Source organism: Oncorhynchus clarkii, chromosome 5 (assembly GCF_045791955.1).
Source record: "Oncorhynchus clarkii lewisi isolate Uvic-CL-2024 chromosome 5, UVic_Ocla_1.0, whole genome shotgun sequence".
Lineage (NCBI taxonomy): Eukaryota > Metazoa > Chordata > Actinopteri > Salmoniformes > Salmonidae > Oncorhynchus > Oncorhynchus clarkii.
In genome coordinates this window covers 57,793,932-57,808,175 of record NC_092151.1, presented here as the reverse complement: position 1 = coordinate 57,808,175, position 14,244 = coordinate 57,793,932, and the positions used below count along the sequence as shown (strand labels likewise).

Genomic DNA, 14,244 nt, shown 5'->3' with positions numbered 1-14,244 from the left:
CTGGTACGGCAACTGCTCCGCCCACAACCGTAAGGCTCTCCAGAGGGTAGTGAGGTCTGCACAACGCATCACCGGGGGCAAACTACCTGCCCTCCAGGACACCTACACCACCCGATGTCACAGGAAGGCCATAAAGATCATCAAGGACAACAACCACCCGAGCCACTGCCTGTTCACCCCGCTATCATTCAGAAGGCGAGGTCAGTACAGGTGCATCAAAGCTGGGACCGAGAGACTGAAAAACAGCTTCTATCTCAAGGCCATCAGACTGTTAAACAGCCACCACTAACATTGAGTGGCTGCTGCCAACACACTGACTCAACTCCAACCACTTTAATAATGGGAATTGATGGGAATTGATGTAAAATATATCACTAGCCACTTTAAACAATGCTACTTAATATGTTTACATACCCTACATTATTTCTCATATGTATACGTATATACTGTACTCTATCATCTACTGCATCTTTATGTAATACATGTATCACTAGCCACTTTAAACTATGCCACTTTGTTTACATAATCATCTCATATGTATATACTGTACTCGATACCATCTACTGCATCTTGCCTATGCCGCTCTGTACCATCACTCATCCATATCTTTATGTACATATTCTTTATCCCTTTACACTTGTGTGTGTATATAAGGTAGTAGTTTTGGAATTGTTAGTTAGATTACTCGTTGGTTATTACTGCATTGTCGGAACTAGAAGCACAAGCATTACGCTACACTCGCATTAACATCTGCTAACCATGTGTATGTGACAATAAAATTTGATTTGATACAATACAATGAAATGCAGTTAGCATCTAACCAGAAGGTCAAATAAAAGAGTACAAAAAATGTACAAGTGAAACAATTAAGTACAATGTATGTTATTAAGTGGTATGTATAAATGTGCAATGAAGGCAAATTGAAAGTGTAAGGAGGCATGCAACTGAAATACAGGGATAGCAGCAGAGGTTAACAAGGTGTACATGTACAATTGAAAAATGTCCTTAATCAGACTTTGCAAAGCAATATCAGAGTCCAGTAATACAGTGAAGAGTGCAAAGAGAGTAATGCAACAAGGTCCCTGAGAGGCAGTACTAAGCGGTGGGGGGGGGGTGGATATGGCTAGTGCTGTGTCACAGAGTTCAGCAGGGTTACAGTAGCTGGAAAGAAACTGTTCTTGAGCCTGCTTAGTGCGGGAACATAGAGACCTGTACCGTCTACCTGATGGTAGGAGGCCAAACAGTTTGTAGCATGGATGTGAAGGGTCCCTGATGATGCCTCACGCCCTACGCAGACACCGCTTGGGCTGGAGGTTTACGATGGCAGGGAGCTGGGCACTAGTGATGTGCTGGGCGGTTTTCACCACCCATTGCAGGGCCTTCCGGTCAGCCACGGAGCATCCGCCTAACCACACTGTGGCGCAGTTAATGCTCTCGATCGTGCAGCGGTAAAAGTTCACCAGGATCTTGAGAGAGACCGGCGGGCCTTCTTCAGCCTCCTCAAAAAGTACAGGTGCTGCTGTGCCTTTTTGACCAGGGTTGAGGTGTTGAGGGTCCAGGAGAGGTCCCCGGAGATGTAGACACCCAGGAATTTGAAGCTGGGCACACGCTCCACCTCAGTGCCATCAATGAGAACTGGGGCGGGGCTGCAGATTTTAGACTTTCCGTACAATGTGTTGCCATAACCTTATGGGCAGCCACAACTATAGTGTACGAAAATAAATAGTCATACTTTCATAGGTTTCTGTACATTTTCAAACAAAATATAAACCTACAAAATTTATCTATGCCATCTCAATCTAATCTCAAAATGAGACGACAAGTATCATCTACAGTAGCTACAAGAAACAAAGTAGTCATAATGTTGCCAAATGCAATTAATCTCTACGTGTGAGATTTAGGTATGGTTTTTAAATACATGCCATGTATATTGTTTTCATTCTGGAATACATTTCAAAGCAATAAATGCACTGAACAAGAAAACCTAATGTTCCGAGTACATTTTGCATGATGAAAATACATATCCATGTTATTTTTTTACAATGGTGTAAATTACTGATGTGAAAATAATTTAAAGTACTACTTAAGTAGTTGTTTGGGGTATCTGTATTTTTACTTCACTACATTCCTAAAGAAAATAATGTACTTTTTACTCCATACATTTTCCCTGACTCCCAAAAGTACTCATTACATTTTGAATGCTTAGCAGGACAGGAAAATGGTCCATTCACACACTTATCAAGAGAATATCCCTGGTCATCCCTACTGCCTCTGATCTGGTGGACTCACTAAACACACATGCTTCATTTGTAAATTATGTTTGAGTGTTGGAGTGTGCCCCTGGCTATCCATCAATAAAAATGTAAAAAAGGAAATTGTGCTGTCTGTCTGGTTTGCTTAATATAAGGAATTTGAAATTATTTATACTTTTACTTTTGATACTTAAGTATATTTAAAAAAAATAAATACTTTTAGACTTTTAATCAAGTAGTATTTTTCTGGGTGACTTTCACTTAAGTCATTTTCTATTAAGGTATCTTTACTTTTACTAAAGTATGACAATTAGGTACTTTTTTAACCACAGATTATTGTAAGGGGGGTGCGAAATGTACGTTATTAAAATACATATTTTCAAATGTCACATTCTCTGATATATAAGGCCATATGACTTTTCCATATGGGAGCAGCCCAAGTCTTTGTGTAATAGTTTGTTAGAGAAATGTGACAGAAAGTCCATAGCTCTAGCCAAGGAGTGTCAAACTCCTTCCTTTGAGGGCCTAGTGTCTGCAGGTTTTTCTTTTTTTCTTTAAATTAAATCCTAGACAACCAGGTGAGGGGGGTTCTTTACTAATTAGTGACCTTAATTCATCAAATCGGGTACAAAGGAGGAGCAAAAACCTGCAGACACTTGGCCCTCCGTGGAATGAGTTTGACTCGTGCCCTAGCCCCTATGGCACAGTTAACATTTCCACCAATACGAAGCCCTATAGAGCCCCACAGTAGAGGTGTCATAATACCCATAAAACCTAGCAGTCAAACAGGGAAATGGTTCCAATAGTTTTTATATCAGGTAATTTTAGAAACACTTAAAATAATAAAGGTCTGTTTCATGTGGGATAACCATGTAAATCTCTCTCGGACAAGATCACTTTTATCAATAGAGTCGGCTTTATTTACTCTCAAATTCGAACATGCTAATTAGCATCAAAGTGGACATCATGCGAGACTACAAATCCCTGCAATCTCTTGCACGTCATCTCTAGCTGACACCTTTGCTAACAAGTAATATGTCCATTTAAAACTTGCATAAGACAGAATGGTCAATTTAAAAGACATTTAGCCAATTTATTCATTACCAAATTTAGCTAACAGATAGTTAAGCCAGATATTCTTACCTTTGTCTTGATTCGGCAATCTTGTCCAGATCATCATGGCATTTGTAATTCTTTATGATAACCACATTAGCATTTTTTGGGGGGGGTAAATACAGGTGAATATGTTGAGAAAAAAAATCATGTTGTCCTAGAGAGATTTACACAGTTATCAAAACGTCACACCAGGATATGCCTATATCCTGCTTCTAAAATCCCCTATGGGAAAATAAATGGTGGAAAAACAACTGGAACCATTTCCTTATTTGACCACTATGTTTTATGGGTATTATGACTCATATGGTGGTACTCCATTGACCTCATCCAAGCAATCTTCAAATACCCATGACGTGCCTGAAAGTAAGAAATGGAAGGGGAATATTGAGATCTTGTAAAAAAGAGGTCTGCTCTTGATCCGAGGTAGCACTAGCTTTACATTGGATAGGCTGTAGAGCTGAGTTAAAGTTCATACTAGCCCTGATTATTATAAACAATTGAAAACAATTTATTGAACATAAAATATCTAATAGAATTAATGTCCACAATAACAATAGTACTTAAGTTATAGTAATATATTTGGGATTTTGGACTTACCAATGTAAGCACACACCTGTCCAAAGTCAGTGAAAGTCATATTCATTTCACAATGCATTTATTCATTTCACAATGCATTTATTTATTTTTACATCTAAAAACGTAAGCAGACAAGACTGTGCATGGTTGCACTTATGTACACTTTTCTGTACCTAGACACCATAAATAAAAATCTATAAACATTGGTTCAGTAAAAAAAAATCTGTTTTTCAAGATCCTTTAAAACAGGAAAAATGTCATTTATACAACTTTTACAAAGCAAACCCCCACACAGTCAAATGTACATTCCAGTAAATAACGTCATAACCTCAAATGTCATCCCAGATTTAATGAAAATAGTTTCTCTTCAAAATGTTATTTAGCCTACTGTACAGTCAAATATTAGGCTTTACATTAAACATATACATCAGATTCCATCATTCCGCGCTACTGCATCACACAAGCCTTATAAAGAGGAGTCAAAATCCTTCGAGGGTGTATGTGTGTTTTGTTATTGTATTGCTAGATATTGCTGCATTGTTGGAGGCAGAAACATAAGCATTTCCCTGCACCTGCGATAAGTGTGTAAGCGACCAATAAATATTGACTTGAGCCACGTAGCTTCTTTCATTTGGCATCTCGCATCAGGACGTGACAAACTCAACCATAGATTTAAGAGGAAAGCTTGAGACAGTTTAACAGAATGTCAGCACAGTAATAAAAAAATAAAAATGGGTCGCAAAATAATACAATGGGCTCAAATCTTACATGTTAAAGGTGACAAATGAGATTTAGTAGAATCCAATCATGGCTCCAACATTTGATCTTCCATACTTTATAAGCCAAGGTGAAATCAAACCCTAATATTGAAGTTATCCACTGTCATTGGATTTCTACAAATGATTGTTTACTTTGTAACACTATCCAATAGACAGGTAAATTCAAAACTCTAATTCACGAGGACATGCAGATAACAGGCATGTACTAAAATCTCAATAGCCTAATCACCACGCCAGTATGAATTTCATCACGTAACCAGACCAAACCTACTGAACCAAATGATACGGGAGCTTCACTAAATGGAATATGAAATAAGCTTGGAACTACCTGAGAATTCCACACAAGCGCATACATACACAGCTCTACAAATGTGTAAATCCACCTGGATCATCTCTGTGCAGCCAACCAGAACTATGTGCTATTCAGTACATACCATAGGAGAAGATATCCAAATAAATGCTATTATTTGTATTGATGGTAAACAGCAAAAATGTGTTGCTGCCCAAAATAGTAGTTTGTTGCTGCCCAATATACAATAGAGTCACTAGACACGCAATAAATACAGTCAGAGCGAACATCCCTGCAGTTAGGAAACAGCAAATCAATTGTCCACTTACAATGCTGGAATGTTCTGCAACAAATTGAAACAAGCAAACTCAAATGAAAAATGTAGACTAGAAGAATATGAATTTTATATTCAACAAGTATAACGTTTAAGTTAATGGGGTTAACAACATTATTACCATCCGTTCTCCAGCTGTACACTAGAATAGAGCTTCCACACAAGAGTTAGTCACAGTCTCTCTGTCACATCGTTCTTTTTTTTTCTACAATGTGCAAACCTTAACAAGTTAACTAGTTCAGGTGCTCCACATCGGCTTTGAAAAACAGCTCGTTCCCTGTAGGCTAAATTACTATTCCTCAATCTCAGACAATTTTAAGTGTGAATATTGGGAAGAAGAATGACAAACCGGCAAAAGCATGTGGAGTCTACTGACTTCTATACCTGATCCAAGTAGGTCTGCCACATAAAACTAGGTGCATCTCAGATACTTGACCCATGTAACCCCATACTACAAAGCTTTTACCAGACCAGATACGAATTGATTCAATAACTCAAATGTAAATTTGGAACCACAGAATGAAAGATTCTCAATTTATCTGTAACTACGATCGTTAACATACATTTTCATGCCATGCCTCCATCACTAGTTAAAGACCAAAAAGAAAAATGTCTTCTGGGCAAATGTTTTTACATGTATAGGACCAAAATGTTGCCAATCTCAGAAAAAACACAAAACAGTGTAAAATGAGCAGGTCTTCTCTGATAAAATTGGGGTCAATATAACTGAGTGCAAGCCTGATTCAAAGCATTACTCAAAACATTTCATGTTCTTTGATTTGGAGTAAGAGTTCTGTTCAATTTATTTGGACCTATGCCATTGTGGCTACGGTAACAATTATTACCACATTAGCAAGCTTCCACAGTAAAAAGAATACAGCAACATCCGCTCCTCAGCAAGCAAATTTCAGACAGGCGTTTTGAAAGTAGTGATCACGAGCCAAAATGCGTCCTCGTAAATTGTGCACTACGTCACCTATTTCGTATGATATGTTACATCCTGCAAAAAAAACTTTTCCAATTCGTATAATATGTGCTTCAGATCCTGTACTGCATCTTTAACTTCACTCCAAAATCAACATTTGTCAGATGAGTCCATGTTCCAAGCCATCTGTTGTGTAGATGCAATGGTATCCCTCAATCCCAAATTAACTGGAAATATTGACACCACAAAACATTATGAAATTAGATGGTGCCAATCTTTCTCATTCACTCATGATTGAGACATACAGCTTGATCTACAAGAGTTGATGTGGGCTTATCTCGATGTCAGATTACTTTTAAGGTTTGAAAACATCTGAAAAAAACTGATTTGGACTGAACTATCTTTAAGTGTTCATATCAAAACAAATAAAAACACGCAGAGGTGAAGAAAATATGTTAGGAGAACATTTTTGGGACAAAACGCTGGCCAACTCACGATTGATACTTTCCTCTCCCGCCAATACGACAGTACTTGCCTTCCTTTCTTTATACAGCATATCCATGTAGGCATCCACCAGCCTAAACCACATACTGGTGGTTGGAGGCGCCGTAGTTCATCGTGTAGGCCTGCCGGCTGTACTGGAAGTGGTCGGTCAGCACGTTGCTTCGACCATACTGAATGTCTGAGCCTTGGGAGAAAGGCACTGAACCATTGGGCTGCGTCTTGTCCAGTCCCAAATTGTCGAAGGACATTGTGTCCTGCTTGGAGGAAGGCAGCAGCTTCTTCTTAGCTTCCTTATTGGCGTCATATTTCGCCTGTTGGCAGTGAAGAGAAGTGAATAGCTTAGCTTAACACATAACAAAGAATGACAAAAAAAAACACATTGATGTAAATTACCATTGTGTGATTTCAAAGTTCTACATAGTTATAAAGTTGCATGTAAAACTTTCCGATGGGGGAGGAATTCAGAGCACTGTTAGAACCCCCCCCCCCCCCCCATGCAGCGCAGAGCAAGCGCCATGGCAGCAACAAGCACAATTGGTTATCTATTAATACATTGTAAGACAGTCGTGTGAGTTTAAATATCAAAATTGCAAGGTGTGTGGAGTGTACCCACAGGATGTTGGGTATTTATAAAATTTGCATCAGAGATGACAAAAAGAAAATTGCTCTACAGACTTCGCGCCGCATAGTACAATAGTGTCTGAACATTTCCAACATGTTGTCACCAACAACTAATTCAACTTAGTTCATGAAATAGATTAACAATTAAATCAAACTCAGTATTAAGCATGCAGATGTACAAATGCGCTTCTTTCTTAGTATCACAGATTGTGTAGATAGCCACTATATTCAAGGTTTACATTGCAATAATTGTGATGTGTGAGTGGTTTACCCACCGTAGGTGAATGCAGTAATTGTGTTGACTGGATAAATGCCAAAAAAGTATATGCAAGCTTGTCAGAAGGAGTCACCTTGTTGTACAGGAAGACGCCCACAATGGCCGTCATCATGCCCATGATGTTGGTGGAGCTGACCGGGTTACGCAGCATCAGGAGCGATATGCTGATGACCATGATCCTCTTGGTGGCGTTTGCCACAGCGTAGCTCAGCGGGCTGACCAAGTTGAGGACGCTGAAGGCGATGACGTTCTGAGCAAAGTTACAGAAGCCGCTGACGAGGAGTAAAAGGAAGGTGCCGCTCCATTCAGACATGCCTGTCTGGAGGGGTGATGCAGAGGAGGAAGGAAATGATTACTTGGATATTTGTAGAGAACAATGGATTTAGTCATGACTTTCTAGGAAAATAGAATGTACCAAGGTTGTGGTCTCAATGTGACAAATGAACAAAAGGCAACCGGATACTAGAGATTTTGTTGTGTGTGAAGGTATATTGAGGATTAGGCAAAGGAAATGGATAACACATTTATGGTACATACTGTGTGACATCCTGTAGACTTGTGAATATATATCATGTGGATATAAGACAGACATACACCATATGCAGTAGATGAACCACTATCTTATAAGCTGGACAACAATTAGACCACATTAGTTGATGCGTAATGTATGAACCTGCGCATACACTTTACGAAACTGAAAAACGTATCCTATCCTTTTTTAACTCACAAAATCCCCCTCAACCAAGAATGAGGAGAGGTCCACCAGAACCCACGTAGGCACCATGAAGAAAACAGCATTGAAGCCCAGTATGTTGAGAAGTCTCAGGTGGTGGATCCTCGTGTCCCGCAGCACCTAAAAAAAAAAATGCATATTCATTCATGGCCCTTGTCATTTCTTAGGCAGAAAACAACTGTTGTGTTGACCTTTCGCCTCGATCAGACCGACAGTCACGGCATCAATTCTCCGCAATAAATTATGCAGTCAAACTTTTTCCATTATGTAATCCAAAATTGTTCATGCGTGTGCAACAAAAGTTTAACATTCACCTTCTGCTCCTATTTCTGTCAAGTCTACGCATGCAATTTGATGCATACGCTGGATAAATCCAAAGTATGCACTGCACAGATCGCACCGCAACTGCCTCTGCAGTGCTGCAAGGTAAACAACAGCATTCCAACGGAAATTAATGTGCTTCTAGTGTACCGAAACGTAAATCGGTCTGATCGAGGCGTTCGAAATCAAGTGAGCAGAAAAACACCTCAAAGCGAGACAAAAAGACACATCGCTAGAAATTCAGAGGTCATAAATTCCTTGTCGGTTGGATCAATCAAGTAAACTGAACTCGCTGTCACGTTCCAGGCAATGTTTTTCCACTCCTCAATCACCAGTGTTGGTGATCGCGTGCCCACTTTTTTTTTTTATCTGATAGGAGTGGAAACCAGTGTGGTCGTCTGCTGTAATGGCCCACCTGTGACAAGGACTGACGAGTTGTGTGTTCCCAGATGCGTTCTGCACACCGCTGTTGTACTGCCCCAGTATTCGTCCGTTTGTGGCTCATCTGTTAACTTGACCGATTCTCCTTCAACCTCTCATCAACAAGCTGTTTTCGCCCACAGGACTGCCGCTGACTGGATGTTTTTTTTGTTTGTCGCACCATTCTCTGTAAATCTTTGATGTCATTGTTGTGCGTGAAAAGCTCAGGAGGGCGGCTGTTTCTGAGATACTGGATCCAGCGTGTCTGGCACTGACGATCATGCAACGCTCAAAGTTCCTTAGGTCACTCATTCTGGTGTTCAATCGAACATTAACTGAATGCCTCAACGCCTGCTTTATATAGCAAGCCACGGCCACCTGACTCCTGTCTGTAGGAGCAATCAATTTTGTGAATGGGGTGATGTGCCTAATAAACTGGCCGGTAAGTGTGTGTCCTTCTCAAATATTGGTTTAAGGGAGACCACTTAAAACAGCAGGAAAATGTAGGACAGATGACACAGCACATCTACAGTATGTAATGAGCAAATGTATTGCAAGGACTAACAAGGCTTCATACAAATAGGCCTTGCCCTTGAGTTTTCCTTTTTAGTATAAGTGATGTCTATTATGTCTTCACTTGAATATTGCAAGGAGTGCTTTTACTTCAAATAATACAGTATTCTATTAAAAAGAAAATGTCTTGAACTTATTCTACAACCTCTGCTCAAACACATACTTCATTAAAAAGGTCCTCCTAAGTTCAAAATGTGCTATACTTGTATCCATCATCTAACACCACAAACAATAGTCCTTTTCAAAGGGTGCCGACTGTTAAGACATACCTTTTTGGAAAATATGTTTTGCAGAGAGAAGCAGAGTGTGGCGGCCAGGGCACTGACTAACCCAGATACATCAAAGGACAGCTCTGTCATTGTGGCCAGAAGCACTCCTCCGATGATGGGGATGAGAGATACGTACACCTGAGACAGGCACAGGACAAGAGTGCAAAAGAGAAAGTAGGCCAAAGTCAAAAAGTATGGTTGAAACCATTACCATCCATACACATGCAGTTGTTTTGCTAATTTGTTTATGGGACATTTTGTCACATTGAACCCACCCTCTAAATGGCTGTGGCACATACAGTGCATTTGGAAAGTATTCAGACCCCTTGACATTTTCTACCGTGTATTATTACCTTACAGTCTTATTCTAAAATGGATGAAATGTCTCTTTTCCCCTCATCACAATACCCTATAATGACAAAGCAAAAACAGGTTCAGAAATTTTTGCAAATGTATTAAAAAAATTTAAAAAACTGAAATATCACATTTACACAAGTATTCAGACCCTTTACTCAGTACTTTGTTGAAGCACCTTTGGCAGCGATTAGTCTCGAGTCTTCTTGGGTATGACTCTACAAGCTTGGCACACCTGTATTTGGGGAGTTTCCCATTCTTCTCTGCAGATCCTCTCAAGCTGTTAGGTTGGATGGGGAGCGTTGCTGCACAGCTATTTTCAGGTCTCTCCAGAGACCTTCGATAGGGTTCAAGTCAAATAAAATTAAATTGTATTTGTCACATGCTTACTTACAAGCCCTTAACCAACAACGCAGTTAATAAACATATGTGTTAAGTAAAAAAAAATAGATCAGGAAAAAAACCCACAAAAAAACAAATAAGCAGTAAAATCCTGATTGCTCAGTTTGGCCGGGCGGCCAGCTCTAGGAAGAGCCTTTGTGGTTACAAACTTCTTCCATTTAAGAACGATGGAGGCCACCGTGTTCTTGGGGACTTTCAATGCGGGAGAAAAATGTTTGTACCCTTCCTCAGATCGGTGCCTAGACACCATTCTGTGTCGGAGCTCTATGGACAATTCCTTCGACCTCTTGGTTTGGTTTTTGCTCTGACATGCATTGTCAACTGTGGAACCTATATAGGTAGGTGTGTGCCTTTCCAATTCATGTCCACTCAATTGAATTTACCACAGGTGGACTCCCAATGAAGTTGTAGAAACATCTCAAGAATGAACAATGGAAATAGGATGGACCGGAGCTCAATTTCAAGCCTCATTGCAAAGGTTGTGAATACTTATGTAAATAAGGTATTTATTTTTTATTCTTAATACATTTTCAATAATTTCAAAAAACCCGTTTCACTTTGTCAGTATGGGGTATTGATGAGGGGAAAAAAATTATTCAATCCATTTTAGAATAAAACGGTATAAAGGTCTGCATACTTTCTGAATGCACTGTAAATAGCCTTTTTATTGTGCACTACACGCAGTGTTAACCGGATGCGCGTTTTATTCCTGCCTCAAAGCTGCGACCTGCAAACACACCTGCAAGGCTGGTGGTAATATGAGCCAAAAGACAGGCTCACATTGTGCCACATCACCATTGCTTGGACAAAATATATTCGAAAGCAGCTTGTACACCATCAATTCTGAGTTACTCACTTTTGTGGTTTGCTTCTCCTTCATGATAATCCTTGATAACAACACAACCCATATAGGCATTGTGGCTTTGACTGTGGAGTGAAAAGAAACAAAGATAAAAGGATCCTGTTCAGTGCTTGACTTGAGGGCAAGGGCTTGAGTTGGACAAGCCTAGGTTACAAAAGGTAAGGTGCATGACTTGAGATACAATGGTTTAAAGACTTAGGAGCCCATGCGATTGTGCTAGACAACAAGAGTTTAAGTCTCATTGTGTCTCGTGCGTCACATATACACCCCTGGTCAACACAAAACGTGGAACTTATTGCATCATAACCTTATGACACTGCGTCAACCATAGCTATACATGTCAGTTATTAAGGTAAGACAGCAATGAGTTACAGTTCAACTTTATAAAGGCGTATGTCATACATTAGGTACCTAGCTAATTAGGAAGTGAAATGGTATAATACAAAGGGATTGTCATTAAGTGTTGCCGAGGTCACATTTCTGAGCTGTCAGGTTCCCACCAGTGACCATGGCCAGAAAGTCAAAATTGGCTAGAAATTCATTAACACAAACATTTGCTTTTTGTTCTTAATTTAAGGTTAGATTTAGGCATAAAGTTAACAGTGTAGTTAAGGTTTAAAATCCGATTTTAAGAAGATACATTTTTTTTTAAATAGCCAGGATTTATGACTTTGTAGCTGTGGTAACTAGTGACAACCCAGTCAGGAAAGGTGAAGCACCGACCGTTTTCCTGTTGAGATTCAATTGGCACATGCGCATCCGCGCCAAGTTGCCATCTTAAAGTAACAGCAAGAGGAAACAGTCGGTGGTTGTATTTGATTAATCTTTTATTAAAAAGTATGAATTTAAGCGAACAAAGGCATGCAACAGAGGACAAACATAGGTATAATGTAAAGGTTTCAGAATGTACATTTCCTATCGACGCATAGCGACTCGAAGGAGTAGGAGTTCGAGGTTCCTTTCAAAAACTAGTCTGCACACATCTCAGTGAAGGAGTTGAGGTAGCCCCCCCCCCCCCCCCCCCCCCAAACAAAAAGGTATTCCAACAACCCCAGTATGTTGGTAAGTAAGGGAGGACGCAAGCCTTTTGGCTAATCGTCAAGTGACTTAAACAAAGCTTGCCTAAATTGACCAGGACAAGACAGCAATCGATGTCGTTGCTAGCAAGCTAAAGCATTATACAAAGATTTGCTAATGTTGCGAGCTAACTAGCTAACATTCCGTTAGTTAAAACGTCAACCAATGATTCAGAGCTCGTACAAGTCTTACCAGTGTGTGCGTAGGAAACAGGTACCTTCCATATACTGAAGTGGGCCGACACAGAAGCGAAGTATTTCCCAAAAGCTAAAGGGAGAATATACCATTTGTAGTATATAGTTGGTACTTCTGTTTTTGGGACTCCCCATGCCTTCAACAACGTAGGAAGGAAGACGACGATTGAGAGTATATGAAAGAGCGAAACGGTGACAGGATAAGGGAATCCATTTAGAATAATTTTGTTAACGACGTTACCTCCCGAACTAACAGTGTACCAACAGAAACAGAGTAAAGCTATCCGGACCCCTTCCTTGACTGGGGGACGTTCCACCGCAGCCATCTTCCAGTTCGGATTCACCGGCAGTGAGACGTGGAGCAGCTACCAAAGATGGTGGATAAATGAAGACAGTTCACTCAGGCAATTTACCATTGGGGAAAAAAGTCAGTTCCGGTCTACTTAACTGGGTGTGTCTCCCATAGACACGGATGTAATAGCAACTTGGTCTGGTCGAAACAGTTCTGGTTGAAACAGCGAGTGGGGTGTCTCGTTTCCTCTTCCGTCTCTGCAGCTACTACGTAGCTCTGCTACGTACAACGCTGAGAATATATGCCGCGTTCACTTGCTAGTCGGAACTCTGAAATGTCCGACTTGTTTAGTTTTTGAACGCAGCACGTGTATAACTACAACCAGCTAGCAAGTCGGAATTCCATAATTCCAACTAACACATGAACGCGGCAATTTACTTCTTGCTGATTGCGTCACCCCCCTTATTTATTTTATTTTACCTTTATTTTACTAGGCAAGTCAGTTAAGAACAAATTCTTATTTTCAATGACGGCCTAGGAACAGTGGGTTAACTGCCTGTTCAGGGGCAGAACGACAGATTTGTACCTTGTCAGCTCGGGGATTTGAACTTACAGCAGAGGTCCCAAATAATTTAAATATTTAAACTATACTGCTCATATTGACATATTTACCATGCACCATTAAATGCTCTTTCACGTTATATTTTGTAGCTCGATGGCTGTGTAGCTGGCAACTGAAAGGATTATAAACTTGTTTAACTTTAACTAGGCAAGTCGGTTAACACATTTCTATTTACAATGACAGCCTTCTTTCAATTCATTAGATTGTGCAAAACAAACATGCCTGACAGTCCAGACCAATATTTACGACAAAATAAATCTCCAAAGTGTTGTTGTTGTTGATAGAACACTGGAACCTAAACACATTGACTGTTAAGGTATTACATTCCAGATTCTCTTTGATTATATTGGGGAAAACATTATTCTATTTAACATATTTTGCACACAAAGGAGTTTATGGGCCCTCAACATAAAACATTTCCACCTGCCAAGTGCTGAGCGATAGTGGCTCCT

At 40.0% G+C, this 14,244-nt stretch overlaps 1 protein-coding gene across 1 annotated transcript; it reads right to left on the bottom strand.

Annotated features, from left to right (window-relative positions):
- Positions 1-4,022: 4,022 nt before the first annotated feature.
- On the bottom strand, positions 4,023-13,457 carry LOC139409077 (solute carrier family 35 member E1-like). The gene is made up of 6 exons (XM_071153759.1): positions 12,877-13,457; positions 11,602-11,672; positions 9,990-10,127; positions 8,401-8,526; positions 7,747-7,992; positions 4,023-7,086 (listed from the first exon to the last, which is right to left on the bottom strand). The coding sequence occupies exons 1-6, from the start codon at positions 13,202-13,204 to the stop codon at positions 6,850-6,852; spliced, it is 1,146 nt and encodes a 381-aa protein (XP_071009860.1). The 5' UTR covers positions 13,205-13,457; the 3' UTR covers positions 4,023-6,849.
- Between the last annotated feature and the right edge of the window lie 787 nt (positions 13,458-14,244).

What these genes read in the sequence shown, in the direction of transcription:
- LOC139409077 (XM_071153759.1), bottom strand. Translation starts at nt 13,204, where the DNA reads ATGGCTGCGGTGGAACGTCCCCCAGTCAAGGAAGGGGTCCGGATAGCT. An exon ending in AAAACATATTTTCCAAAAAG is followed by an intron (nt 8,527 to 9,989) that starts GTATGTCTTAAC and finishes TTTTTTTTTTAG; the next exon opens with GTGCTGCGGGACACGAGGAT. An exon ending in TCTTGGTTGAGGGGGATTTT is followed by an intron (nt 7,993 to 8,400) that starts GTGAGTTAAAAA and finishes TCACCCCTCCAG; the next exon opens with ACAGGCATGTCTGAATGGAG.